Here is a 27,585-nt window from a genome sequence, read left to right as displayed (position 1 = left end):
GGGTGGGCTTCGTGGAGGCCAGCTGGCTCCGTGGGGTGGGCTGGGGCTCCGTGGGGTGCTCTAGGGCTCCGTGGGGTGGGCTGGGTCTGTGCTTTCGCCGTGGGAGGTGGATATAGGGCTGACCTTTCCAAGGGAGGAGGCTGCAGTGTGTGCTCGGGACCCTCCAGGCATAAACGCAGGTCCTGGGAGGGGGGAGGCTTGAAAATCCCCTAGAAAAAGGGTCGTTGGAGGGGGGAGAGAGTCCTGGGTTCTGTTGGAAGGGGCCCTGCGATGGGGTGGGGGGAGCAGAGCGGTCGGTGCCAGGGGAAACTTGACTCTCTGTTCCTTTGGACTTTTAGAGCCTGAGCCGTGAGTCAGGTCTTCTGCCTCGGGGGTGGCAGCGGGTCCCCGGACTTGGCTGCTGGGGCACCGAGGGGCAGGGGGACCCCAAATACCTTCCCTTAGTCAGGACCGTGGCGGGGAAGGGGGAGGAGAGCGTCTCCCCGGTGGAGACATTCTCTTCTCTGTTGCATGTGGTGTTGGGCAAGGCGAAGGTGGCTCGTCAGAGCCATTTGGCACCTGTGGGAGGCAAGATGCTGCGGGAGCGTAAACATCTTCTGGTTAGATGGGTTTTGGTGACTGGAACCGGAGCCGGGGAGAGCCAAGGGAAAGGCCTTGAAGTCCTCTGAGGGCTGAGGGTGTCTCTTGCTCCGCTGGTTTGAAACGTGAGCTGAACCAGAAACACGCAGGGTTGGAACTGGGCACTGTCCTCGTCCCCGCAGAGGGATGGTAGCGGTGGGTGGAAACCTCCTCTGGGATAAAACGGGGCACTTTTGGTTCTTAAACCTGTGACTCTGTCTCCTCCCAGTGCTTCACAGCTCTGGCAGTGCTCTTGGGGAAATCGAGAGCCATATTCCCCTTCCCACAGCCCCCAGACCAGCTTCTTCACACTCGTTTGTGGCCAGAAACCATAATGACTTTCTCGAAGCCTTGAAATTTGCATTTGGCAAGACTCAGTCATCCTTCCTGAGCTTCTCTGGTGGAGAGTGGCCAGGATTTTTATTGATTACCATGCGATATGCTGGGGCTTCATGGTCAGCGCGATGGCACTTGCCACCCAAATGGCTGCGAGGAAGGAAGAGACCCCCCGGCAGGACTTGTGGCTGAACCCCGGCTTTGCTCGGTGCCCTGGGAGGGTTGCTGCAGCCCTGCTCCTCTTCTAGAAGTATTTAGGGCCAGATTAGGTTCAGATTACTGGACACCACCATAAAAGAAGCTGCTTTAATCGTTGTGGCAGAGCTGGTGAAGTATCACCCACTGGGGATGTCTCTCTGTGCTCAATTTCTGGGCTCCTCAGCCGTGTCCTTTGGGCAGCTTCGCAGACAGACACCGCCGTTCCTCGCCCTGTGAGCAGGCTCGGGGGAGGCAGTACCTGTCGGTCCCAAAAAGCCAGTTTTGTGAGGAAGAAGAGACCGCTTTGGTCTTTCTCGGCTGTAGCAGCCGACCAAAAAGCCAGTTTTGTGAGGAAGAAGAGAGTGCTTTGGTCTTTCTCGGCTGCAGCAGCCGTGGTGCCTCAGCCCAGGGCTGAGTGTCTGGGGGTGAGTCCCCCCCGGGGTCCTTTTCTTTTGCTTTAGGGCTTCCTTTGAGATCTTGGTCTTCTTCTGAGCCGAGGAGGAGGAGGAGCAGCCGGCTTCAGAGAGCTGGAAGGGTTTTGAGAGCTTTACTTAAGAGAAAATATGCAAGTACACGAGTAAATCTCTTCTCCCTTCCTGCTGGAATAATTGCCATTGTTTGCTTCCCCGGCCGGCGAGGTGTTGGCTACCGCCCGTTTCCCACAGGATTTGGATTCTGGTTGTGACAGAGCCTCCGCCGCGTGACGTGGGCCGTACCGTGACGTGCGTTCACCTCGGCTGATCCCTGACGGCGCGGGCTTTAAACCTCGGATTTCAGCCCCACTTGGGGCCTCTCCGGGTGATCACCCCCTGCCCCGGGCAGCCTTTGGGCTTTGAGTAGGACCCGGTTCCTCCGCAGCTCCCGGGAGAGCTCGGGAAGAGCTGGGGATGAGGAGAGCTGTGAGCTGAGGAGGGTGATCCAGAAAGGGGTGCTGGAAGGGCTCAGCCACCGTGTGTTGGGTGATGTGGCTGCTGAAGAGCTGCCCGTGCCAGGGTCCCACCAGGGCTGTCCCCCTCCGGAGGTGTCCCCAGCTCCTGTCTTTATCCTCCTGCCAAGAGGAGACATTCTCCTGCCTTGCCTGTTGCACCTTCCCCGCTGCAATAACGAGGTCCTGAGCAAACATGGGGGCAGAGCCCTACCTGGGGCTTTTGTTTTCTCCCTGGGAGGGCAGCAGGACTGATTTTTGGGCCAGACAGTGGCAACAAATAGTTTGAGCTGGAAGATCTGAGGGCTGTAGCTGTGTCTTGCTTGTCTTGGGTGTCGGAGGAGCTCCCTGGTGGAAGCAGGGGACAAAAGGAGGCCGGTTGTTGTTTCGGACACGAGGTTTTGCTTTGCTCCTTGGTGACCCTTAAACCACCTCAAGCCCTGCCACGGCTTTTTGGGGCATTGTTATCCTCAGTGGCTCACGGTGCAGTTTGCTCTGGCATCATCCAGCGTGGATAAAGGGGACGTGGATGGTTCTGAAGCCCTTCCCAGGCCAGGCAGGCAGTGGTTCCCCCTCTCCCCGCCTCAGCGGGTATTTCAACTCTCTGGGGAAACACCCAAAGAGGTTTTTCCTCATTTTCCTGCTCGCGCTTTGAAGCAGCGTGTGCCAAAAAATGCTAATGTGGGATTTCAGTTGTTTGGTCCTTTGTGCCTTGGGTGCCGCGGCTGCTTTATAATTACGGGTCCGAGGGAGTTGAGAGTTCATTGTCACCCCGGCTTCAGGCCCCTCCCTGGACTCCACAGACAAAAGAATTGCTCTCAGAATGGCTGCTGGGGACAGGGAGATCATCCCGAACGTGTGAAGTGAGCTGAGAGCAGGCTCAGAGCCATTAGGGAAGATGTAAAACCCCCAGAAAGACTCGCTGTCCCCTCAGATTCCTGCAAGAGGGACAAGAGCTTTCTTGATCCCACCCGGCCGAGTCTCAGCGTGCAGGAGGGAAGGTGATTTTTATTAAACAGAAACATCTGAATGGCTCGTCATCCTCAAGCTGAAAATAGGAAAAACAAGAGCTTTCTTGATCCCACCCGGCCGAGGCTCGGCGTGCGGGAGGGAAGGTGATTTTTATTAAATAGAAACATCTGAATGGCTCATCATCCTCAAGCTGAAAATAGGAAAGTGACTCCGAGTCCCGTCTGTGTTATAAAAAAATTATATCTCTCTTTTGCTGGGACATCTCTGGGGGTGTCACAGGTTGGTACCATCAGCCGGGTCCTGTCACCCAAACTCCCCCCATCCCTCTGTGGTGCTTGTGTGTGTGATGCCCACCCTGGCCTGGGGCAAAGCTCCTTTTCTTTAAGCTGGAGACAAAAGATTACCCTGGAAGGAACAAAGGTAGGAGCCAGCGTGTCTGAGTAAATGACAGATTGGTCTGTCAGGGAAGCTCATCTGGCGAAGCAGTAGCTAGAAAGCGAGTGAGAATCGTGTGGTTTTGGGGGGACAGGGCTGACTGGAGGACCGTTTCCTGAATTATAACTGAATTTCCCTTTGGAAAGTAGAAGCTGTTCCTCCCTCCCTGTGGCTCTGCCCTGTGTTGTTGAAAGGGGCCACTCGGTGTTTTATTTCCCCTCCCCGTCACCCCCGGTAGCCCTGTGGGGTTGAAAAGGCTTTATTTTGGGGATGGAGGTGAATGAATGCTGCCTGTGCTGCTTCCCTCCGCTCACCTTCTCCGGGATCAGGGCTTCGTTTCCCCCCAGGCGAAGTATCACACTTGTCCTTACCCTTTCCTGTGTGATAATGGTGATTAAACGTATTTCCTCGCTGCGTCCCCACGGACTCTGCCTTGTTTAAAAAGCAGAGCGCTCCCAGGGCGGGAAGGTACCTTATATCTGACCTAAATCCTGCTCTTCTGGGAGAGGATTGTTTGTCTGCCCCCAAATTGAGGAGGTGGCACGGCTGGCAGGATGCTAATTCGGGTTTCCCCGTAGCCAGCTCCCTTTGGGGTCAGGTTTGAGCCGGTCCCGCGGTCGCTCCGCTGGGGTCGGGGCTGGGTGATGTTTGGGAGCGGGCTGGGAAGGCTGGCAGCGTTTATCCTTGGGATTTGTATCCCCAAAGAAGCTCCCAGTAGCCCTAAAGCTGGACTTTGAATTCATGGACCCCCTGGAAAACCTGGTGCTTTGGTGTTTCTTGAATAGATGCCGCTGTCTGGGAGTGGGGATCGGCTTAAACGTTATTAAACCGTGGCAGTGGTTTGGTGGAAAGTGGGAGTAACGCAGAGTGTAAAACCCAGGGGCTTTGGCCAACCCTGGGATCTGTTTTCAAATCTGTTTTCAACCTCGTGTGAAGCCAGCGAGCCAGAAGATGCTGCTGTGGGGGGAAAGGAGGGTCTCCCCAGCTCTTCTGTGGGTCACCGGGGCAGGACTCGCCATCAGATGTTCCAGAAAGCTGTCTTGTCCAAAATACCTTCAGCAAAATGAAGTCTGACCCTCGTTCTGCTGGGAAACTTGAGATAATCCCATTCCTCCTCCTCCTCCCCCCGAGCTGGTTTAGCTCTGAACCACACGGAAAAGCAATAATGGGAATCCCGGCTGCGCTTGCCCTCGCTCCTACGTGTCTCCTCTCCCCGAAGCTGAAGGTTCTTCTGCTGGACCATCCTCACTGATTTATTGTCTTTTTAATTGTGATTTCTGCAGTTCCGTGGTGCTCTTTGCCTCCCAAGCGGCTCGATAACGAGGACCAAAGAGTTTGTGTGTCTGCTGTACCTCAGAAACTGGTGTTTCTGGGGGAGCAGGAGGGACCCCCGGGGCGGGGAGAGGGAAGCAGTAGGGCCAGGAGGCAGCAGCAGATGCTGGAAGCTCCTCGCTCACTGTCCTTTTTGTCTTCAGAGTTTCCACCCTTTAGTCCTGCCATCTGCCTGCTGCTCCATGGGCTGCTCCATCCTCTGCTGCCGAAGACATCCTGCATCTGAGTCTCATTTATTTGACTCTGAGGGCTTTTTTTTTTTTTTTTAAATCTATTTCTAAATGTTTATTAGCCGAGGGAGCAGCTCGTTGTCAGCTGAGATGTTTCGGCGGGTTGTGTTTGTGGGCGTTCTTGTGACCACTGATCTTTGGTCAAGGTCTGCTCTGCTGACGAGACAACGAAGGAAAACTGGTTTCTTCCCAGCCCTGGGGAGTTGCGTTGGTTTTGGATTGGGGTTATCCCAGATAAACTAGTTCTAGCTGTGAAGGTGCCTCTTTTCCTGGAATCGCTGGGATTAGCCCCAAACGGTGGGTCCGGAGTTTAGTGAGGTCAGCGCCCGGCTGCTGACGTGAGCGGTGGAGCCTCAAACCTCTTGGCTTCCTCCTCTTCTCCTCCCCTTGGGCCAGCACCTTGTCTGTTCACCCCTGCAGAAGGTGGAGGAGTTGCTTGTTTTGGGGCTTTTTAACGGATTTTTGTAGATGTCGTGCCTGGTTTAAGCTTTCTTAGAGAACACTGGTGTGTGGGGAAAACTGTTCTTCGTTCTGCCCGTGGCCGCGTGAGAAACCAACAGCCTCTTGGATTAAAAAAAATGGCTTTTATTTCTGCCTGGCTGGGTGTGCTGCCCCCCTCCCGAAGTGCTTGGCAGTTTGCTGGCGAAGAGAGATTGAGGAAGGGTTTCCTGTTTCTGCAAAGCAGCCAGAAGTGCCCAGATAACGTTACAGAGATTGCCTCTCCCCCTATCTTTTTCTCTGGGGCCTTTTCCCCGCTCGCCGGCACCGACACGTCAGCGCTCTCCAGTGACTTCCAGGAGCCTCCAGACACGGGCTTGTACAGCAAGTGTAGGGCAGAGGATGTGCTAATCCAGTAAATTTAGTGATGAGGCATCAGCTGCGACTGCGAGTGATGGTGGGAGAGATAACCCTGGACAGGAATCTACAAGACCCAAGAGCTCCTCGTCTAGAAATTGAATTAACCAACTCTCTTGCAGCAGCTTTGATGCCGTTGGTTTCATGTCCCTCACATCATTTGTCCTAACAAATCTATCGGTGTGGAGGATTTCAGGGTTATTACTCACTGCTTGGCCTTCTGGCCAAGATCAAGTGTTGGTAAGTGTTTTATCTCCCTCTGGAGAGCCGTGTTCCGCGCTGGCGGGGCCGGGCTGCCTCATCCCACGGGGGTTTCTTCCATCTCCAGCTGCTGGGATGAGGAGCATTGGCTCCAACTCGGAGCTGGGGCCGGACTCGTGCTCTTTTCCATAAGAGCTGCCCGAGAGAAGCACATGAAATATTTAGACTCTTATCTTCCAGAGCAATGGAAGAGGTTTTTATTGTGTGTGACTCAGGTGCCTTGCTCCAGAAGTGGTTTTGCTTGTGAAGTTTAGACCTTTGTTTTCTTAACTAGTGGAAATAGGGCTTCTTTTTGTGTTTCTTTTAACTTCCTCGGGGAAAATACCTCCTGTTTCCTCACGTAGCTGCAGTATCTGTTCACCACCACGACGGCGTAACCTTTTTGTTTTCCCTCGTCTAGATTTCAGCTTTTTGTGCTGCTCGGTGAAGGCGTTTCGAAGAGGTAGATGTATTGCATATATGTGCTTTAAAAAAAAACAACAAAAAAAGCATGGTTTCTTCCTCTCCAGTAACCAGCAGCCAAACGCCCTGTTCTCTAACTGTCTTGGCTTTTGAGGATTGACAACACTTGGTGGGTTTGTGTTTTTTTTCCCCCTCCCTTCCCTAAATTAGCTGCTCCTGCTCTGGACAAAAGCTGCTGTGTGGTTGAAGTGTGCTGTGTAAGCGCTGCGCTGCCGGCCCGGCGGCTCCCCCCACGGCTCTGTGCACCCCCAGGATTGTTCCAGAGGGGCTTTTTCTGCTTCCAATTCTGCCTGGTTTGCACTTTGAATTAAAAAAAAAAACCCTCAAAATCTCGCTGCGGTTCCCATTCGCAGCCTTCCTGTTCGCGCTGGGGGGGGACACTGATCCCAGGGGACTTTTTTGGGGGGGGATTAGCAGGTAGAGAAGAGAATGCTTTGGGGTGATTTCTCTGGGGATTGGGATGTTTCCACGGAGGCTCCAAGGTGCTTCGCATCCTCCAGGTAGTGTTTGGTGGCTCTGAGGCTTGGGCTTGCATCTTAGCGACGGTGCCACCGCCTGCAGGCAGAGCCCAGGTGAGGAGGGGGAATATTCCCATTTTTTGAGCATAAAGAGGAGGCATTTGGGCAAACCCCGCCCTGTTTGGGGGAGCTGAGGCAGGGGGGCCGGGGAGGGAGGGCAGAGCATGTCGGTGTGGTGTGTCCCGGCGCTCCGCTTGCTCAGGCGCTGCAGAGTCCGGCTTGATGATGTGTTTGGGTGTGCTAACATTTTCACTTTTTATTTTCATCCAAAACATGAGGCGCAGCTCAAATCTGTCTGAGCAGCCTCTATTTAAAAATAGAGCAAAGTGGGTATTTGTCCCGGCTGTCTCAAATTAGCGTGCTCGTTTGCCAGACGAGCCAGGATCTGACCCGAACGCCGCGTTACGTGCTCCTTCCAGTGAATTATTTGGCTGCACTGTTTGACCAGGTGCCTTCACCACAAGTTTTTAGTTGTTTTTTTTTTCCCCCTAGCATTTATTTCACGGTCGGTAAGAGCGCACTATCTGTTGCTGGCTGAAAATAATCCAGCAGAGCTGAGGAAGGCAGCTATTTATTTAGGTTGATTCAGCTTCCAGTAAACAGCTGGGAGGGAATGCTCTGAAATCACCGTAGGGATTGCTCCCAGAATCGTGAAAGAAAGAAAAGAGGAAACTTTTTGGGACATCGTGAATTCAGTTTTTGGACTTTCTAACCCCGATCTCCTTCCTTTGGCCAGAATTCACTGTTTGGGTCTCTCAAGCCATTTTTTCAGTCGTTAATCTGGGTCAGAGTTATGGCTGACGAGCTTTCGTTTTAAAGAGGCGTTTAAACAGAGGCAGAAATAGCAGCTCTTTTTGGAGATTATTTCATTTTGTTGCATTTATGCCATTGAACTTAACACCTTCGCTTCTCCGAGCAGAGCGTGTGTGGGACGACACAACGCCGCCTCTCCCCAGCGATGGAAAGAGGTGGAGGGAACTGAAAGGTTTTCATGTGGAAACCTCTGGGTTTTGTTCTCTGGCCTCGGCTGGTGAAGTTTCTGGTGCTGGAGGGAGCTGCTTTTTGCGGGACAACACAGGATAGACCCATTGGTGGCTTCAGTCCTGCCTCAGAACCCAGCAACCCTCCTCAGCCCCGTCTTCATCCTCGCACCCGGCTGTGAATAAGCGTTTTTTTTCCTCATGGTGGAACAGGAATTACCTATTTCCCAACCAGTGGGGAACTTGTTTGGGAACTGGAGGGAGGGGGGGAGCTTCCTGCCGCGGAAACTGGGTGTGCTGGGAGCGGGGCGACGCTGCGGCCGCCCCGGGGCTCTCGGCGCAGCCCGTGGCTTTCCCCTTGGTGACTCACCCTTTCTGGTAACCGGCTGGTGGGGAGGATCCTTCCCAAATCACTAAAACTGGGTGTGCTGGGAGCGGGGCGACGCTGCGGCCGCCCCGGGGCTCTCGGCGCAGCCTGTGGCTTTCCCCTTGGTGACTCACCCTTTCTGGTAACCGGCTGGTGGGGAGGATCCTCACCGACGCTTCCCAAATCACTCCAAGAAGGGGTGAACGGAGACACCGCGGTCTTGGGGCAGTGGGGGAAGAGGAGAGGGTGAAGTTGGGGCTCTGGTCCCTGCTGAGATGCTGTACGTCATCCCCAAAATCATGGTGACACCTCTGTGATGAAGATACCCCGTGGCATCACCGGGGACAAACCAGATGTGCCTCGGGATGCTGGCTCTTCCCACTGAGGCTCATCCTATTTTTTTGCTTTTTACAGCAGCGCAGAGAGAGGATTTGCTGCCGGCTCCCCTGGCTCGGGAGCAGCAGTTAAATCCTAGCGGGATACGGTTTTGCACGGCTGATTAAATATTAACACAGCGAATCTCCAAGGTGCCAAGGCTGGTGGTGCTGCTTGGGGATTGCTTAAATCATGGGCCTTTCGGAGGTTTCGATTTACGTAATTACAGATACTCGCTTAAAATAAGGCTTAATTGCTGTTGAAGGGGTGTTATATTGTGATGCTTGGGATGTTTCCTTCCTCCCTGGGTCCTGCTGGATCCTGGCAAGTTCAAAAGCCTTGTGGTGAGGTGATGGAGCTGAGCTTTGTGGGTTTCTTCTTAACACCCGAAGTCCCAGGAGCTTCTTTCCAGCTGGAGATGGTCCTGAATTGGGGCTGGTGTCCATGGGAAGAGGGAAGGGATGCGAGAGGTGAAGGGGGGCAGTCGGCTCCAAAGGGTCCCTAGGGCCCTGGGAGGAGGAAGAGGAGGAGGAGGAGGAGAGCCAGCTGTGAGAATCTTCAGATTCAGTATCTTCAGACCCAGAGCACTCTTGCAGTAACGCCTAATCTGGGAGAACAATTACTGGTGCCATCAATTACTGGTCTCCATCTGCTTTTGTGGTGTGGACAGACATCGCAGAAGGACAGTCATCTCATTGCCTTTTTTTTCCCCTTACTGCATCAAAAAAAAGCGCCCCAGACAGGACTCCGGGCCTAAAAGATAAAAGTTGGTGCATCCTCTTGCAGATATTTAACACCACGGTCCTTATGAAACTCCCTGGGCTTGGTTTCAAGCAGAAGGGTTGATGTTCTGGGCCTTTTAATAAAAGTCCCTGGAAATAATTTTGAGATAAAGCATGGTCAGCGCGTCTACGGAAACACTGCAGAGTGCTTGGCCCTCCCAGGTCTAATTAACAGACGGCATTAATCCTGCAGGGCTGTGTAACTGCGTGGAAGGCAGGGATGGGGATGGTGCCACCCCTGATGGTGGCCCGGTGTGGGCAGAGGGGTGCCAGGAGCCAGCAGAGCAGCCCGTAGCCTGGGCCCAGAGCTGAGCTTGGCTGGCGAGGGATGAGCAGAATAAGCAGAATCACATTTCCCTGTGGCTCGATGAAAACTCTCTCTGCTGTAAGAGGAGAAGCCGGGAAGAAATCAGCCATGAGTCAGTGCTTTTTTCAGATGCCTAAAAAGGTTGGAACCGAGGCGGGGCGTCAGGCTCTTTTTTGGTGATGCATAATAACCATTAACTCTTTCTGAGTGTGGCTTTTTTTTTCTCTTGACAGGTTCATCTACTTTCAAAAAATCGCTCACCCCCGAGGTAAGTTTCTGAGCCACAAGTTGGTTTGTTCCCCGGCTCAGAGAACGCCCAGTTCCAGCCCTGAGTGAGACTGGAGAAAGAGCAGAGGAGTTTGGGGGTTGACAGGTTCATCTACTTTCAAAAAATCGCTCACCCCCGAGGTAAGTTTCTGAGCCACAAGTTGGTTTGTTCCCCAGCTGAGAGAACACCCAGTTCCAGCCCTGAGTGAGACTGGAAAAAGAGCAGAGGAGTTTGGGGGAAACCAGGCAAGGGGGGGAGGTTCAGGGAGTTGCAGACACTCGTTGGGGAAATCAGGGAATCTCTCCTTACGAAGAGAATCTTGTCCTGAAACAGAAGGATTCTGGTGCTGCCAAAACACCCCGTAGAGGTTGTGCCGCCAGCGAGACGTCCAGAGTGAGAAACCCCATTTACCAACCACGTGTGTTGGAAGGCGATGAGTCAAGGGAGCTCTTGTGGCGTGAATCACAGCAGAATTTGCCACCTTCCCAAAATGTTTCCTCAAAGCCTCCGCCTTCCTGGCAGAGAGGGTGGTGACCTGGGCCTTCAGCACTTCACTCCGTCTTTAAGAAAAGCCAAATGATGCCGGGTGGCTCTGGGCAGCCACTGGACTTGAAGTTGAGTTTTAAATCCTCGATTCTTACCATCTTTTACTCCAACCCTAGATGCCGGGTGGCTCTGGGCAGCCGGGCTCACAGACGATAAAGAAAGGGCACAGAGGAGTGGACTCCACGGGTGAAACTACCTACAAAAAGGTAAGTTGCCTCTTGCCCAACTCATTTGACTCTTATTCTCCCCTTGGCCGTGTCCGTGGGGCCCAGAGCGGTCTCGGTGGGTAGTGGCTGTGACAGGGGCTGGAGGTCTCAAAGGAAAGGAACCAAAGGGCTGAACATGTGCTTCTCTTCTGTAGCCTTCTAAAAAAGAGGATTATTTTTAAACTTTGCCCGTTAGCAACACTTCCTAGGCCTCTTCTGGCTCCTTGGGTGCTTTCCCTGCTCTTTGGGCACAATAGTTTCTATAGATCTTGTGGCTGTTACTGGAATTTGCTTTACAAAGGGGTCATTGTTTGGGTATTTTTGAAGAGTCTGTAAACGTGGGTATTTTGTGGGTGCTGCTTCCAGTTTGTTGGACTTGATCAGAACGGGCTGGCTTTTTCTGAAGTGAGATTGACTTCTAGGATGTAGATTAAACGGGGTGAAGGCTTGACAGGGGCACATCACTGCTTTGTGTGAAGCTGCTGGTCTGAAATCTGAGATTCAGATGAGGCTCCCTCTGCCTGTCCGTGTCGGAGCGGGTTCAAACGGTGTTTCCACAGAATCCAGCAGTTATACTGCCCTTTTGGACACAATTCCTGTCTCCAGGACTGGGATCAGGCTTTCAGTTCCCCAGCAAGTTCAGCGAGAGGAGGTCAGACAGCAGTCATGGGAGAGAAAAGTAGAAGCCAGTGGAAAATGCCTGAAATGTCCCAGAAAGCTGGTGGGACACCGCATGGGATTTATCTGGGGATGAGACTCGTGGATGCTCTGTTTTCCATCCCCGCCTCTTCCAGGGGTGGGAAGTTGTTTTTTTTTAAATTCTTTGCCCTATAAAAGCAGTCGTAAACAGGCAGTCAGCTGCTCAGCTGATCCTGCTGGCTAATAGAAGAGAAAAAAAAAAAAAAATACTTGTTCCTTGGCAACCTGGCGCCGTGGCTCTGTGTTCACAAACAAGGCAGCGATGCTGCGCCCTCAGCTTCGTTCTGTTTCCCATCTCTGAGGGAGCCCTGGGGGTTTAAGCAGGGCAAGGTGAGCTGAGCTGAGATCTATTTTCAGCACCTTTAGCCTTCAGAGGGTGAGGAAGGAAGGTGGAGTTAAGTTCTTCCTCCTTCCCCACCTAATACCTAGGTAAATGTCAGATAGACACGTGGCTGCAGTCGGAAGGGCTGCATCCAGCTGGAGTTACTGCCGGGGTTTGTTGCTCTCTTCAGGGAGCCCCAGCAGTTCTCTGGCAGCTCTGGTAACAGAAAAACAGTTAAGTGGGGGAAACGCTCCCCTTTGTTTTCAAATTCAGGGGAATTTGTGTGTCTGGGGAAAAGACTTCAAATGTTTGTCCCCCAGATACCACCAAACGCTTTGATCCGTGGTGATTTCTTGCACGTGGCAGGGGCTGGGCTTTGTTGGGCTTAAGGAAACAAATCTGAGCGAGTTAGATCCTGAGCCCTGGATCTTCTTTGGGTCCCGTTGCTTTATGTGTGAGCCAAGTGACACATCCCTGAGCTGCACAAATCTGAGCAGCACCTGCTCTGCGGCCTCAGCCTGTCCAGCAGAGCCCAGGGCTCCGTGCTCTGGGACCGGAGGGGCCGTGGAGCAGATCTCATCTGGGATCTTCTGGGAAAGAGCCCGTGGCTGGAGCTGGGCTGAAGCACGTCCCAGTGGTCCGAGATGAGCTCATGTGCTTCGCAGACAGAAGAGGGCTCTTGGTGTGAGTAGGAGAACACAGCCCTACATTGTTCTGGGGCAGTTTGTGCAGAGGATGTGGGAGTGGGATTCCTCTCTTCCCTCCTTATTTAAAGATGACAGTGAACTCCTTGGGATTCAAGAGCCCCAGCCCAGGAAGGGAGGCAGACGGAGGGATGTGGTAGCACCACACAGAAGCGTGTGTTGTGTGCTAACCCTGGTGTGCTGGTCCTGCAGAACACCACAACACCCAAGTCTGTGTCCAGGCTGGGGAGGGACAAGCTTCCAAGCTTATAATTCCAAGACCTGGCAGAGCAAGGTGTCAAAAGGTGTGTTTATTCCTAGAGGCACAAGATAATCTGTCCCTGGACGTCTCCCCCCTCTGACTGCAGGGTGTAGAGATGAGTGTGGGAGGATGAAATGAAATTCAGTCCTTTTAAGGACCAGCTGGATGTTGATTCCAGTTAAGTCCTTTACTGCTCAGCCACCCGGAGTGCAAATTCCCAGTAGGATGCTGTCGGGGATGAAGGGGTGTTCCCAGGTGTTCCCATGGCCAAAGCCATGCAAGAAATGAGAGAAGCTGGAACCAGTAGGTGTAAAACACCCCAGCTAACAGTGCTCTTTGAAACTGGGGGCTCTCTCTTCTACAACTCCTTTCACTCCTGTTTCCAGTCTGCTGCCCCACGTTGTCTAACTCGTTTTCTCTGCCCCTCCAGACAACATCATCTGCCTTGAAAGGTGCCATTCAGCTGGGCATTACACACACAGTCGGAAGCTTGAGCACTAAACCCGAAAGAGATGTTCTCATGCAAGATTTCTACGTAGTAGAAAGCATTTTCTTCCCAAGGTTGGTGCTTGCCTCCCTCTCTCTCTCTGGTGCTTTGAGGTTGGGAAGCAGCATTAGTCCCTGACGTGGGCTTGCTGCTGTGTGTGCCCACGCACGTCCCTGTCGGGTGGGGGATTTCGAGCCCTCGGTGTGTTGGAAGCAGCCAGTGGGTGTTTGCTTTTTAGGGCAGTTTCTTCAGAAATGTTTCAAGTACAAATTACTTGTGTGTGTGTGTGTGCTTCTCTCCTTGACCAGCGAAGGGAGTAACCTCACCCCAGCTCATCACTACAACGACTTTCGGTTCAAAACCTACGCCCCAGTGGCCTTTCGCTATTTCCGGGAGCTGTTTGGGATCCGACCCGATGACTATCTGGTGAGTTGGACCAGGTTGCCATTTTTTGGGTGCTCTTTGCGACGGGTCTTTGTCCTCTTCCCCCTCGTGGGGTGCTGTGAGACCCCTGGCAAGCTCTGTAAGGGCAGCAGTGGATGCTGATGTGGGGTTTGCCTCTGTGGATCAGAGAATCGTCTAGGTTGGAAGGGACCATCTAGTCCACCCATCCATCATCACTAGATGATCCAACGGATGATCTAATGGATCATCTAGTCCAACTAGTGATGATCCAATGGATCATCTAGTCCAACTATCAACCTAACTCTGACCAAAAAAAAAAGGAATGATGCTTAAAAGGAAGAGCCTTTGCGATGGAGTTTCCCCTTGCTGTGTCCCTCACCTCTGTGTTTCTCTCCTTGTCCCCAGTGCTCGCTCTGCAGTGAGCCCCTCATTGAACTTTCAAACTCCGGGGCCAGTGGGTCCCTCTTCTATGTCTCCAGCGACGACGAGTTCATCATCAAAACGGTTCAGCACAAAGAGGCCGAGTTCTTACAGAAGCTGCTGCCTGGCTACTACATGGTGAGTCCCCCTTTCTCTGCGAGGCAGGGAAGGGCCCCCCAGATGTACAATTTGACAGATGCTGCTGGTAGATGTGAGTAGGGGGGTTGCTCTGTGCCCCAGCTGAGTGTCAGCTTCTCTCTCAACTGTCTGGTGACAAAGACAGTCACGCACTGACCCTGGCTGCCAGGGTGTCACGAGCCTGGCGTGCAGCACAGGGCTCTCGGGTTCCACGTTGTGATTGGGACCCTTTTGGAAGGTGACAGGCCCTTTCGTCACCGTTCATTGCTTCCGTGCTGCCCAGCGTCACCCCCGTGGTATTTGGTCTTGGGACAGCTGGCCTCGTGTTTCCCTTCCCAGGACTGTGCTCAGTTCTGTCTGCAAAGAGAAAGAGTTGAAGAACTTGGATTTTTAAGTTTCTAACAGCAGCTTTGAGAGTAAAGGCGTATTAATTTTATGAAAGTGGCTATAGCAAGAAAGGCTTCATCAGTTCTGAAGCAAAACTGAACACGTTGTGTGTGTGATCGATCTGACTCACGTGTGTCTCCAGCAAAAGGGAATTTAGCCACGAGATAGTCTTGCCTCAGGAGTTTTGATGCTGGTGGGGCCAGTAGCTGAATTCCTTAAACTGCTTCCGAACCCGCAGATGTATATGCTGTGGTTGTGTCCCAGAACCACATTGTTTTTCTTCAAAACTCTCTCTAGTGCCTTCTGCAGCCGCGAGAGTTTAGATCCACCTCTACCCTGATGTCCTGAGCTTGACCCAAGTGCCCAATTTAAAAAGGCACAAGACCTTCCTTTGCTCCAAAGCCTCCCCAGCTTAGTTTCTGTGTGACTGAGCAGCAAAGTCCTGCCTTCAGCCTACGCTCTTCCTCTGACCCGTTCAGCTTTGCAGAGAGGTTATTAATGGACATAGACGTCCCCCATCTGTTCCCTGTGCTCACCTGCCCTTGTCTCGGAGCCTCTTTGGCTCTGAGTCCTTGCCAGCTCTGTTTCAAATAGAGAAGCACAGGAAGGAGCAAAGAACTCCTCTAACCAGAAGGGTTTTTGAAGGTATTTCTTTTCTCTGTGGCGTTTCAGAACTTGAACCAGAACCCAAGGACGCTGCTGCCAAAGTTTTACGGCCTGTACTGTGTCCAGGCCGGGGGCAAAAACATTCGCATCGTTGTGATGAACAACCTGCTGCCACGCTCCGTCAAAATGCACCTCAAATACGACCTGAAGGGCTCCACCTACAAACGCCGAGCGTCCCAGAAGGAGAGAGAGAAGGTCTTCCCAACGTACAAGGACTTGGATTTTATGCAGGACATCCCCGATGGCCTCTTCCTGGACTCTGACATGTACAACGCTCTGTGCAAAACGTTACAGAGAGACTGTTTGGTAAGTGGAAGGGTGCAGGGTGGTGTGGAGAGGTCTCTCCTCTTTTTTTCTGAGCCTTTCCCGTTGAAAGGAGGTGACAGTTGCCACCTTGTAGCCTCTGTGTTGACTTAGAGAACCTGTTTTTTTTTGGTGTGGAGAAGAAGCAGGAATTGGAGACCAATTTCATTCAAGATTTCCAACCTGAAATCTGGAGGTGGAGGAGCCCCCTCTGCCAAGGCTGAGCTCTGGAGCAGGGCAGGCTCTGGGGAGAGGGGTGGGATGTTTGACTGAGTCTGGTCTCAGGTCGGGTGGCCGTGCTGAAGTCAGTGTTGTCCCCTGTCTTGGGTCACCACTGGCTTCCTCTGACTCTCTTTGGTGGCTGCTGATGGGTTGAGTGTGCACGAGCCAGGGATTAATTCCATCCCCTCGATACGCTGAGGGCTCTGGGCAAAAATGCTGAGGTTGTTTCTGCAGACGTCTGCTCTGAGGGTTTCACTGGGGCTGCCATTGAGCCTTTGTTGACTTTCTTGCCCAGGTCCTGCAGAGCTTTAAAATCATGGACTACAGTTTGCTCGTTGCAATCCATAACATCGACCTGGCCCAGCGAGAGCACGCCATGGCCGACGGGACGTCCCAGACCGACACGCGGCGACCGGCTGCCCAGAAGGCCCTCTACTCCACAGCCATGGAGTCCATCCAGGGAGAGGCCCGGCGAGGTGGCACCATAGAGACAGACGACCAGTAAGTGTGTGTCACTGTTCCCAGTGAAACACTGCCAGGGGAGAGGGGTAAAACCCAAGCGTGGCTCATGGAGACTTAACTTAGGCGCAGGCAGTGCTGTGCAGGGTTGCTGTCACGCAGGATGGAGAGGTCTGGATGTCCCATTCTGTGCTTTTAACTTTGATTTTTGCTTCCTTAGAGCACAGAAGATTTTTCTCACCTTCCAGGTGGGATTAGAGATTCTCTGCCTGCCGGTTATCGGCGGCTACAACTGGTTATTTCCATCCACCTGTAAGAGACAGAGCGAGCGCGTTGTTAAATCAGAGGAACAGCCCATAAATTCCAGCTGCCATCTCGCTACGGGTGGTCGCAGACGCTCTTTACAGTTGCTTGGTCTCCTCTCGTGGATGAGATGGGATTAATCCTCATCTTGAATAAAATCCTCATAGGGAGGGCACAGGGCTCAGTTCTCAGGAGGTTTAGCTGACTTTAACTCAATGAAACGGTGTTTTCCTCTGCCTTGTTCCCCCATCTGTTGGCTGAATGGTTGGTGCCTCCTGTTGTTGGCTCTTGTTAAATAGTTGGTGTGATGATGGTGTGAGAACACCCTGCCTCACCTCTGTGCCCTCTCCTCCCCAGGATGGGGGGCATTCCCGCCCGCAACGCCAGGGGGGAGAGGCTGCTGCTCTACATCGGCATCATCGACGTGCTCCAGTCCTACAGGTAAGAGACACCTCGGGGAGAAGGTGCTCTCCAGCACTGTCTGCCCCTCCTTGGTCCTCCAGAAATAGTTAAGACACAACCATAATTATTTTTATTTCTGTACCGCTGTTTCCTTGAAGTCGGACTTTCTGGGGTCGATTTCTGGGTCTTGCATTTTGGGATCAATTTCTGGGTATTTCTTACTGTATTTACTTCATGTTCCCGGAATAGATTTACTGTTGTGAAGCTGGTTTTGTGTCTGTGGTGGTTGTACACAGGCACTGTGCAGGAAGTGGCAAGGAAAAAACAAGCAATGGCTTAAAACGGCCATAACCACTTCTCCCCTAAAATGAAAAATAGCTGTTAAGGGTTGACTTTTCTTCTATTTATATTAAAATGCAATCGGCAGAGGGTTACCTGTGTGACCTCTCTGTTAAACGTCATTGCAAGTTAACTGTCCTCACTCGTGACACCTCTGAAACTCTCCCCTGGGGACAGTGACCCGTGCAATCGGCCCCGGGGGCTGTGGCACAGTCTTAGAGAAATGGGATAATGAAGAGAATCTGAAGCCCAAGGAGTTGGCTTTTTTGGGGCTTTGTTGGCCACTGTGGTCAGCAGCCGGGCTCGGTACCGAGCCAGCCCCACACGATACGGACCAGGGACCTGCTCTGAAAACTGCTCTTAATCCTCTCCTCTGTCAGATTTGTCAAGAAGCTGGAACACTCTTGGAAGGCCCTTGTACACGATGGGGTGAGTACAAATACACCACTTTTTAACCCGTTTGGCAAGAATAGCAGTGTCTTTCCAAACTGTGGCTGCTCTCCTTGCTCCTTCTGGGTATTTGTGGATTTCTAAAGCCATGTGTGTGTTTGCCCTCTTGTATAAAATATTACTTTCTATGGACTCTCAGAATCATTGGTTTTGTTAATGTTGGTTGTGAGCTCGTTCATTAACAAGCCTTGATTGCTTTGTATAGAACACCTACTGCTTGTAGCTAATTGCTTCTCTCAGCTGCTGGTGGGAGCAGCTCTGAGGGTCCCTGGCTGTTCCTAGTCCAACACAGTGTGTTTCAGGGCTAATGGCCTGGGGGAAGCTCATGTTAACTGTGATTGCTTATTAATTCAGATTCACGTGTTAATGTTTGTCCTTTGGACTTCTAGGACACCGTATCTGTGCACAGACCCAGCTTCTACGCCGAAAGGTTCCAACAGTTCATGTGCAACACAGCCTTCAAGAAAATACCACGTAAGTACCTTGCATTTGCCATGGTTTCTGTCTTCTCCCTGCTCAGCAGCCGTGGTTTGGGCAGGGGGACGGTGGCGTGTGAGAGCTTTAGGAAGTCTCTGGTGCTGTGTCACCCCTTCCTTCCTCCCAGATCACTCTTGCCTCACAGATGTCACTTTCTAGGAGCTGTTTCACCCGTCAGCTTGTTCCTTCAGGGCACAGCCCTCGTGACAGACTCTGTCGCTGGGAACTTGCTGCGTCAGGTTTTTGATTCCTTCCTGAATGTGTTAGAAAAATGTTTTCTGGGTTTGTTTTTTTTTTTTTTTGTGTCTTTAAGTAAAGCCATCCCCTTCTAAGAAGAGCCGGTCTGGCACAGCGGTTCCTCGGCGGAGCTGCCAAGGAGGAGTGCCTTCCCAGTCGCACGTGTCGTGCGAGACAAAAGCACAAGTGACGACGGAGGCGGACGTAGAGAAAGGTTAGTGCCCAGAGAAGTTATTTTTCCAGCTTGTGTTTGTCTCATCGGAGCTTGCTGACCCCCCCAAGCTGTGCGAGACACCCCCACGTTGTTTTGTGGTCTTGCCAGCCCCTGTTTTCTGGGGTTGTGGGTGCAGGAAACAAAACGGGGCCAAAAACTCGTATTCACCAAGTCAGCCAACTCGTGGGAGAGGCTGGAGGGGCAGTGAGCCCTTCAGGGGCTGTTCCCAAGTATTGTGTGGCAGCAAATGCAGGGCAGGGTGATAGACCTTGTGTTTTGGTAAAAGCCAGTCTTTGCTCACATCAGGATGAGACCAGGTTGGGGAATTGTTTCTTCATGGGATCTTTCAGCCTCCTCTAAGCATCCGGCGTGGTCCGTGCTCCCCATGGGAGGTGGGCCAAGATGTGACAGTCCTGTGGGCCTGGGCTTGTCCCAGAAGCTTGTCTTGTGCCAGGGGAGAAATTGGGCTTGGTGGTCAGGCCGGGGTTTGGACTTGGAGCAGAGAACTGCCTTCAGGGCTGGTTCTCCAGTCCTCGGGTCTCTTGGATGTCTTTGGTGGGATCCAGCACGGACACCGTTGGGAGCTCGTGCCGCACGCTCCCAGTTGTGCTGGTGATGGAACCAGTCTGTGCTTCAACTCAGGTTCCCACCTTGGTCGCCCAGATCTCCTGCCCAGGACCCTGCCGGCGGACGAAGCCAACAGCGACTCCATCGTCACCACCCTCTCCACGTCTTCCCTGGGCAGCGGAGGCCTCAACTCGCCCGCAAACAGGTAGGGCTCTCTCTGGTCCAACGCATGGCAGGCCCAGAAGCTCCAGGAGTCGGGTTCCTGAGCCCTGGGAGGACTTTGTGCCGCTTTCTGGATGTTTTGGGGTTTGGCATGCCTGCAGGAACTCCCCTTCCAGTGGTCCGTGTGGTGTCGGTTCGAGCATGTGCAAGGGGGGAGCATCGTGTCACTTTTTATGCAGTTCTTTACAGATGTCCTGGTCTTGCATCTCCTGCTTGGGCTGTGTGGGGGTCCCAGTGGCTTGTGGTCCCTTGTGTGTTCTGTATTTAGTGGCTTTGTTCTGGAGTTGAGGTAATTGTGCTAATTGGAGTGAGTTGGTGAAAGTGTCTCTGCCAAGATGTACGTGGAGAGCATTAATGTGGCGATGGGTGATGCTGGAAATGACCCTCCTGCTGCTCTTCTCAGAGGGTTGGGCTCTCTTGGGTCAGCACTGAGCTCCTGACATGCGCAGGAGGGGTCGGAAAGTTTTGGAAGCTGAATGCATGGACGGCCCTGAGGGGGCTGGTGGCTGCCTTTGGATGTTTGTTTTCTTGCTGAAGTGGTGGGAGCTGCAGGGAGGAGGAGGAGCTGTGGTCAGAGGACGATCCCTTTTCAGAGAAGTTGTTGTGAGGAGTTAACTTCTCTTCCTGGAGGCCATCAGAAACCATCTTCCCCATTCCTGACCCGCTGCCTGCGCGGCAGCACTGCCCCAGTGTCTGCTCTCTCCTGAGCTGCAGGAAAACAGGACACAATTGTAATTAAAGCCTCTCACTCCCTCTGTAAAAGAGGGAAACTTCTTGGTAGGGATCCTAAACCAGAGCTGCTCCTTTCCAGTACGTCAGCATGCCCGGGGTGTTCTTGTTCACTTCCTTAACGGCGGGTCTCTCTCCTTCGATCTCCACGTAGGTCAGTGGGCGCACAAGTGCATAAAGCTGACAGCTCAGCAAAGGATTTGACTAGAGCAGCTCTTGGCATCTTCCTGTCTAGGTGAGAGGAGGAACCAGACTCTGCCTGAACCCTTCTCCCGTGTCAGGGTGTGCTCAGGGAGACTTCCCCTGGGAATTTGGCCTCCTGCTTGTCGCTGGCCAGTGGTTGCAGAGGTTCTGTGAAGTCAGCTCCCTCCTGAAATGCAGGGCTGTGCCACAGCATGCCCCGTGCCAAGGCCCAGCAGCCTGTAACCTGTCTGTCTGCTCTAAGACTCAGAGGGAGAACCTCTCAGGATGGTCTCCTCCTCACCCCACAGGGCACTGTGCACCCGTCTTGCTGAAAGCACAGGTTCTGGTGGGTCAGATGGAACCTGCTGCTCCTCTGGGTTGAGTCTCAAGAGGTTCCTCAGATGCAGAGCCTGGTCTTTGTTTGTCCCTGGAGCAGAGCTGGCTGCGTCCCGTACCCTACGGGTGCTCCAGCACCTCCTTACCCTTTGCCAACAGCCCGTAAAACCGTGTGCCAGTGCCAGAGGGTGTAATGAAATGCAGGAGGGAGAACAGCCCGGTGCCCTCTCCTCTGTGGGGCCCTGGGGTGTGAGCTCCCCACGTCAGGGCTGTTGTCAGAGCCTTAAAGCCACTTTGGCAGGATCCGTAAATCCACTCGGGAGAGCCCTAAAGCTCTGCAAACCCTGGGAAGGATGAAGGCGATTTGTGGATTGTGTATTTATAACAACATCACTCCTTGAATGGATTTTAAAATATGTTGGGGTTTTTTTGTTTCCCCTTTCTACAGACTCAGCCACTCTAGGGGGGGTGTTTACCACGCTTTGGGGAGGCAACAAACCTCTATAGTCCTGTACAAAGGGGAGTGATCTCACCCCAAATCTCTCCCACTAGAGCTGCTACCCTTCTAGGGGTGGTACGGGGGGGTGGCAGGATCTGTCCTGCTCCAGATCTGTCTTAGGAACGAATGCTGCCTTTGAGAAGGGGCACTTCTGTTTCTTTTAAGCACTGTAATTTAGTGGTGGGCTTGGTGGTGTTGGGTTAAGGGTTGAGCTCCATAAAAAGGGTCTTTTCCAACCTAAATGATGCTGCGATTCATCCTGCAGCCCTGCGTTAGGGCTGTAGGGCTCATTAAGACAACCTTCAAGGTTCTATCTGTGCTGTAACCCAAACTGAGCATCCTCACCTTTAATTTCTGCGTAGGTCAGGAGCAGCAAGTCCCCTGTCAAAGAGCTCAACAGCAGAGGAGGCCAAAGCAGCTCAGAGTGACGGGGAACGTGGGTTAGAAGAAGCAAGTTGCCCCTTAGAGAGGCCAGCAGTGGAAGAAGTCAGAGCAGCTGAGAGCGATGGGGCACGTACGTCAGAATCAGCGAGTTGCCTGTCAAAAAGCTCAGCAGAGGATGGAGCCAGAACAGCTCAGAGCAATGAGGAACGTGGGGCAGAGTCAGAGAGTCACTCCATAGGGAGCTCAAAGGCAGAGGAGGCCAGAGCAGCTGAAAGTAACGTGGAAGGTGGGTCAGAAGAAGCAAGTCACCCGTTAGAGAGGTCAGCAGTGGAGGATGGAGCCAGAGCTGCTCAGGGTAGTGGGGAACGTGGGTCAGAATCAGCGAGGCGCCCATCAAGAAGCTCAGCAGAAGATAAAACCAGAGCACCTCAGAGTAATGGGGAACGTGGGTCAGAGTCAGCGAGGCGCCTGTCAAAAAGCTCAGCAGAAGATAGAGCCAGAGCACCTCAGAGTAATGGGAGACGTGGGTCAGAGTCAGCGAGGCGCCCGTCAAAAAGCTCAGCAGAAGGTAGAGCCAGAGCACCTCAGAGTAATGGGAGACGTGGGTCAGAATCAGCGAGGCGTCCGTCAAAAAGCTCAGCTGATGAAGCCACAGCACCTCAGAGTAATGGGGAACGTGGGTCAGAATCAGCGAGGCGCCCATCAAGAAGCTCAGCAGAAGGTAGAGCCAGAGCACCTCAGAGTAATGGGAGACGTGGGTCAGAATCAGCGAGGCGTCTGTCAAAAAGCTCAGCTGATGAAGCCACAGCACCTCAGAGTAATGGGGAACGTGGGTCAGAATCAGCGAGGCGCCCATCAAGAAGCTCAGCAGAAGATAGAGCCAGAGCACCTCAGAGTAATGGGGAACATCTATCAGAATCAGTGAGTCACCTCTTAGACAGCTCAGCAGCAGAGGATGGAGCCAGAACAGCTGAAAGTGATGGGAAACGTGGGTCAAAATCATCGAGTCTCCTGCTAGAGAGCTCAGCAGTGGAGGAGGAGGCCACAGCAACTGAAAGTAATGGGGGACGTGGGTCAGAAGAAGTGAGGTGCCCATCAAGAAGCTCAGCAGAAGATAGAGCCAGAACACCTCAGAGTAATGGGAGACGTGGGTCAGAATCAGCGAGGCGCCCGTCAAAAAGCTCAGCCAATGGAGCCAGAGCCACTCAGAGTAGTGGGGAACGTGGGTCAGAGTCAGTGAGGCGCCCATCAAGAAGCTCAGCAGAGGATGGAGCCAGAGCACCTCAGAGTAATGGGGAACATCTATCAGAATCAGTGAGTCACCTCTTAGACAGCTCAGCAGCAGAGGATGGAGCCAGAACAGCTGAAAGTGATGGGAAACGTGGGTCAAAATCATCGAGTCTCCTGCTAGAGAGCTCAGCAGTGGAGGAGGAGGCCACAGCAACTGAAAGTAATGGGGGACGTGGGTCAGAAGAAGTGAGGTGCCCATCAAGAAGCTCAGCAGAAGATAGAGCCAGAACACCTCAGAGTAATGGGAGACGTGGGTCAGAGTCAGCGAGGCGCCCGTCAAAAAGCTCAGCCAATGGAGCCAGAGCCACTCAGGGTAGTGGGGAACGTGGGTCAGAATCAGCGAGGCGCCCATCAAGAAGCTCAGCAGAAGGTAGAGCCAGAGCACCTCAGAGTAATGGGAGACGTGGGTCAGAATCAGCGAGGCGTCCGTCAAAAAGCTCAGCTGATGAAGCCACAGCACCTCAGAGTAATGGGGAACGTGGGTCAGAATCAGCGAGGCGCCCATCAAGAAGCTCAGCAGAAGGTAGAGCCAGAGCACCTCAGAGTAATGGGAGACGTGGGTCAGAATCAGCGAGGCGTCCGTCAAAAAGCTCAGCTGATGAAGCCACAGCACCTCAGAGTAGTGGGGAACGTGGGTCAGAATCAGCGAGGCGCCCATCAAGAAGCTCAGCAGAAGGTAGAGCCAGAGCACCTCAGAGTAATGGGAGACGTGGGTCAGAATCAGCGAGGCGTCCGTCAAAAAGCTCAGCTGATGAAGCCACAGCACCTCAGAGTAATGGGGAACGTGGGTCAGAATCAGTGAGGCGCCCATCAAGAAGCTCAGCAGAAGGTAGAGCCAGAGCACCTCAGAGTAATGGGGAACATCTATCAGAATCAGTGAGTCACCTCTTAGACAGCTCAGCAGCAGAGGATGGAGCCAGAACAGCTGAAAGTGATGGGAAACGTGGGTCAAAATCATCGAGTCTCCTGCTAGAGAGCTCAGCAGTGGAGGAGGAGGCCACAGCAACTGAAAGTAATGGGGAACGTGGGTCAGAAGAAGCGAGTTGCCCATTAGAGAGCTCAGCAAAGGAGGAGGATGAAGCCAGAGCAGTGGAGAGTGACGGGGAACGTGGGTCAGAACCAGCAAGTCGCCTGTCAAAAAGCTCAGCGGAGGATGGAGCTGGAGCAGCTCAGAGTAACGGGGAGCGTCCGTCGGAATCAGCGAGTCACCTGGTAGAGAGCTCAGCAAAGGAGGAGGAGGAGGAGGAGAGCACAGCAACTGAGAGTAACAGGGAACATGGGTCAGAAGCAGCGAGTCGCCCCATAGAGAGCTCAGCAGCAGCGGAGGAGGAGGAGGAGGAGAGCACAGCAACTGAGAGTAACAGGGAACATGGGTCAGAAGCAGCGAGTCGCCCCGTAGAGAGCACAGCAGCAGAGGAGGAGGAGGAGGAGGAGGCCAGAGCAGCTAAGAGTGACGAGGAACGTAGGTGAGGTGCCATCAGGCAGAGCAGGAGCTGGACCTTCCCGGTGAGGGTCCCCCTGTCTCCATTCTGGTGTGGATCCAGGGGTGTTTGCATGGGGTGACGTGTAGCCTGGTGACCAAACAGCTCCATGCTTCCTGTACTTGGGCAACAGGCAATCAAATACCCACTAATTAAGGCAAGCACTGCAGGCAGGCTGAGACAAGCCCAGGGTGTGAGCTGCAGGAGGGCTGAGCGGGTCCTGCCGACCCTGGGCAGCCCTGAAAGCTCCTCTGTTAGTCACCAGTGCTCAGCCTGGGGGAGTTACACACTCACAGACGTGACTTCTCACTCTGGGGGTGAGGAGGGACACTGTGGTCACCAAATCTCGGGAAGAAGTGGGGCAGGACCCACTTCTGGGAGCTGGGGTTCCTCAGCCAGCAGGTTTAACCGTTTTGCTGGAGGATCCTGAAAAAAAAAAGTGGGGAACTAACAGGGTATTAGAATAAAGCAAGATTTCTTCCGTGCCCCACCTCTCCTCCTTGGCAGAGTGTCCCAGCAGGCGCTCGGTGTGCCCATGTCGTGTATCCTGCTGTCAGGATACAGAGTGTAAAAGGTTTGTAAAAGGTTTGTTGGGGGCTTTTTGGGACACGGGTGCCTCTGCCTGGCAGGGCTACGACTCGCCCAGCTCCGGTGCTTCCTGGTTTCTTTGTCCCTGGACTGTTTTCACCCAGGAGCACGAATTCTCTGTCGCTGAGGTGCTTGAAGAGTTCTGTAAAGCGGTGCTGCTGCTCTCCTGGAGAAAAATATCCTCCTTCCTAATAACTGAAGTCCTGTCGACTCGGGGGTGGGATGATTTTCTAGGTGGTGTTTCGGGTGCCTGCCCCAGCAGGGCTGGTGGTGTGTCTCCACGTTAAACCTGCCCAACGAACGCCTCCGTGCCCTGCTGGGCCGCTCCGTTGGCTGGGTGCAGCCCTGGAGATGGGACTTACTGACAGCTCACTTCTAAAAACTGCTTTACAGGTCTCCCCCTTGTGTTTCCCCAGCGGCTCCCCAGGACCTTCCATCCCCGAGCCCTCCCCGGAGCTGAGAGAGCAGCTCGAAGACCTGCAGGAGACGGAGATAAGCTTTGTGAGTGTCCCCTGTGTGGCTCTGGGGGAGGGTGGAGGGTTGGTGGGGTTGTGTGGTCCCCACTTGTGCTGGGAAGGGGGATACTGGGCAGGTGGAGAGTTGCAGGGGTTGTGTGGTCTCCCCAGTTGTGCTGGAAATGGGGATACTGGGCAGGTGGAGAGTTGGTGGGGTTGTGTGGTCCCCACTTGTGCTGGGAATGGGGATACTGGGCAGGTGGAGGGTTGGTGGGGTTGTGTGGTCTCCAGTTGTGCTGGAAACGGGGACACTGGGCAGGTGGAGAGTTGGTGGGGTTGTGTGGTCCCCAGTTGTGCTGGGAACGGGGATACTGGGTGGTATGAGTCCACCAGAGCAGGAGGAGAAGTTCTTATCCCCCTCTGGTAGGTGAAAGCTCACCCTGTTTTAATGTGAATTAAATTGTTGGGACCAGCCTGACCCCGAGATCCCACTCCCACCCCCTCAGCGCTGCCTCTGCCGGGGTGGAGAAGGTTTTTGGGGGGGGGGGAGGTCAGGCAGGAGACCCCCTGCTGCTCTTCCTCAGAGGAAAGCAGACCCTCCCCAGCATCTCCCCCTTCTTTTTTTTCTCTCTGCAGTGAAGCAACGCCGAGACCTCCGCGATGGAAGTAGATTGTTCTGTGCTCTGCGTGTCTGATAAACGTTCAGCCCCCGTCGCTGATTTATTATATTATTTTTTTTAAGAAAAAAAAACAGAAAAAAAAAAAAAAAAAAACGGAAACCTTATCTGGACAGAACCCTAAAGGCTGGAAGGCTCGGGCTGCACGTAGTGGGATAGTGCTCACAGAGACCGAGCTGAGCCTCGGACACCTGGAAAATTCTCCTTTGGGCAGAGCCCACCCCGTGGCCCTGCTCTCCTCCTCTCTCTGAAGCCTGGCAGGAGCTGAGAGGAGGAGGAGGAGGAGGAAGGAGGAAGAATTGCTCCGCGTGGCCTGAAGCCCTCTGGAAGGAGGGCTCTGACTTTCAGGGAGTTTACCCGCTTCCGACACCACAAACCTTGTGAGAAAGGGGGGGCTCTTTGGAGTTCCCGGGGGGAAACGGGCATTAGAGCCTCCTCGGGGCGGTTTGCGACGGAGCAGCGTGGGTTTATTTTGTATTTTAAACAAGTTTTTAATTTAAGTGTTTCTCTGAATTCAGTCATATCACTTCTTACTCCTGCAGTATAGGCATTCTTATTTTATTTTTTAAAATAAATAGGATTTTTTGGGTTTTTTTTTCTTTTTTTTTTCAGTGTTCAACCAGAAAGTATCTCGTGGGGGAGGCAGAAAAGGGGGGAGCAGATGCTGTGGCCGGGCTCCTGTCCCCCACCAGCCCCTCCGTGCTCCAAGGACTCCCAACCTGCCGAGCTTTTGGGACATTGGGGACATTCCAGATCCCTTCGTGTCCCCCCAGTTTTTAAACTCAGCCCTTCCATCCCTTCCCCACCGAGCAGGGAGTCGCAGGTGGAGGGAGATCAGCGGAAGGGGCTTGCTTTGTGTTTTGTTTTTATTTTGTTGTTTTTTTTTTTAAACAGTATTTCTTAAGCAAAAGGACCAAACGCAGCCGCTCCGGTCCCTTCCCCTGCCCCACGGGCACCACCTCCAAAACCCCTTCCCCTTTTTTATAGCGTGGCTCCCTTTTGATATCTCACCTCCAAACCCACCTCCCTCCCTGGACGGGACGGACTCGCCCCCACAAAAGGAAAAGGGGGGCATTGGGAGTTGGGATTTTAAACAAAATAAGCTGGAAGGAGGGGTCGTTCCACGGCTGTTTCCCCACCAGGGAGGGGGGGGGTCCTGCCCCCACGTCTCCGGGGTCTCGGAGCAGCCGTTGGACTGAGCTTTATTTTCACTAAATGCTTTTTTTATTTTTTTTTTTTTTTTAAAAAAGAAATGAAGTGACTCTTCCCCGTGTTCCCGGTGGGTTAGAATCCTCCCTTCTTTTTTATATATATATATATATTAAA

The 27,585-nt window shown here is 53.2% G+C and overlaps 2 protein-coding genes across 6 annotated transcripts in view; one reads left to right on the top strand and one right to left on the bottom strand.

Moving 5' to 3' along the window:
* The window catches only part of VPS72 (vacuolar protein sorting 72 homolog (S. cerevisiae)), a 5,866-nt gene extending 4,794 nt beyond the window's left edge, over positions 1 to 1,072 (bottom strand). Inside the window, exon 1 of the mRNA XM_014960824.1 lies at positions 1,050 to 1,072. Coding sequence (XP_014816310.1) covers positions 1,050 to 1,072 — 23 coding nt within the window. The remainder of the gene's footprint in view (positions 1 to 1,049) is intronic.
* Positions 1,073 to 10,327: 9,255 nt separating this feature from the next.
* On the top strand, positions 10,328 to 26,792 carry PIP5K1A (phosphatidylinositol-4-phosphate 5-kinase, type I, alpha). Of its 5 annotated transcripts, XM_014960851.1 has the most exons (15): positions 10,328 to 10,361; positions 10,884 to 10,973; positions 13,370 to 13,500; positions 13,735 to 13,852; positions 14,237 to 14,389; positions 15,449 to 15,748; positions 16,263 to 16,468; positions 17,087 to 17,170; positions 17,851 to 17,899; positions 18,310 to 18,394; positions 18,711 to 18,848; positions 19,491 to 19,620; positions 20,521 to 20,601; positions 25,544 to 25,628; positions 26,219 to 26,792. In XM_014960851.1, the coding sequence occupies exons 2-15, from the start codon at positions 10,884 to 10,886 to the stop codon at positions 26,219 to 26,221; spliced, it is 1,653 nt and encodes a 550-aa protein (XP_014816337.1). In that variant the 5' UTR covers positions 10,328 to 10,361; the 3' UTR covers positions 26,222 to 26,792. The 5 variants fall into 5 exon arrangements, with proteins under 5 accessions (XP_014816337.1, XP_014816341.1, XP_014816342.1 ...); XM_014960855.1 differs by lacking the exon at positions 20,521 to 20,601 and having other exon boundaries at positions 19,512 to 19,620; XM_014960856.1 differs by lacking the exon at positions 20,521 to 20,601 and having other exon boundaries at positions 19,512 to 19,620; positions 25,521 to 25,628.
* Positions 26,793 to 27,585: the final 793 nt, after the last annotated feature.

Source organism: Calidris pugnax, unplaced genomic scaffold (genome assembly GCF_001431845.1).
Source record: "Calidris pugnax isolate Ruff unplaced genomic scaffold, ASM143184v1 scaffold469, whole genome shotgun sequence".
Classification (NCBI taxonomy): Eukaryota; Metazoa; Chordata; class Aves; order Charadriiformes; family Scolopacidae; genus Calidris; species Calidris pugnax.
This window is presented reverse-complemented; position numbering and strand designations above follow the sequence as displayed.

Excerpts from the sequence above, each read along its gene's own strand:
- PIP5K1A (XM_014960851.1), top strand. The coding sequence starts at position 10,884 with ATGCCGGGTGGCTCTGGGCAGCCGGGCTCACAGACGATAAAGAAAGGG. Across the intron at positions 15,749-16,262 it reads CGTTACAGAGAGACTGTTTG|GTCCTGCAGAGCTTTAAAAT; the intron begins GTAAGTGGAAGG and ends TTTCTTGCCCAG. Across the intron at positions 18,849-19,490 it reads GGAGGCGGACGTAGAGAAAG|GTTCCCACCTTGGTCGCCCA; the intron begins GTTAGTGCCCAG and ends GCTTCAACTCAG.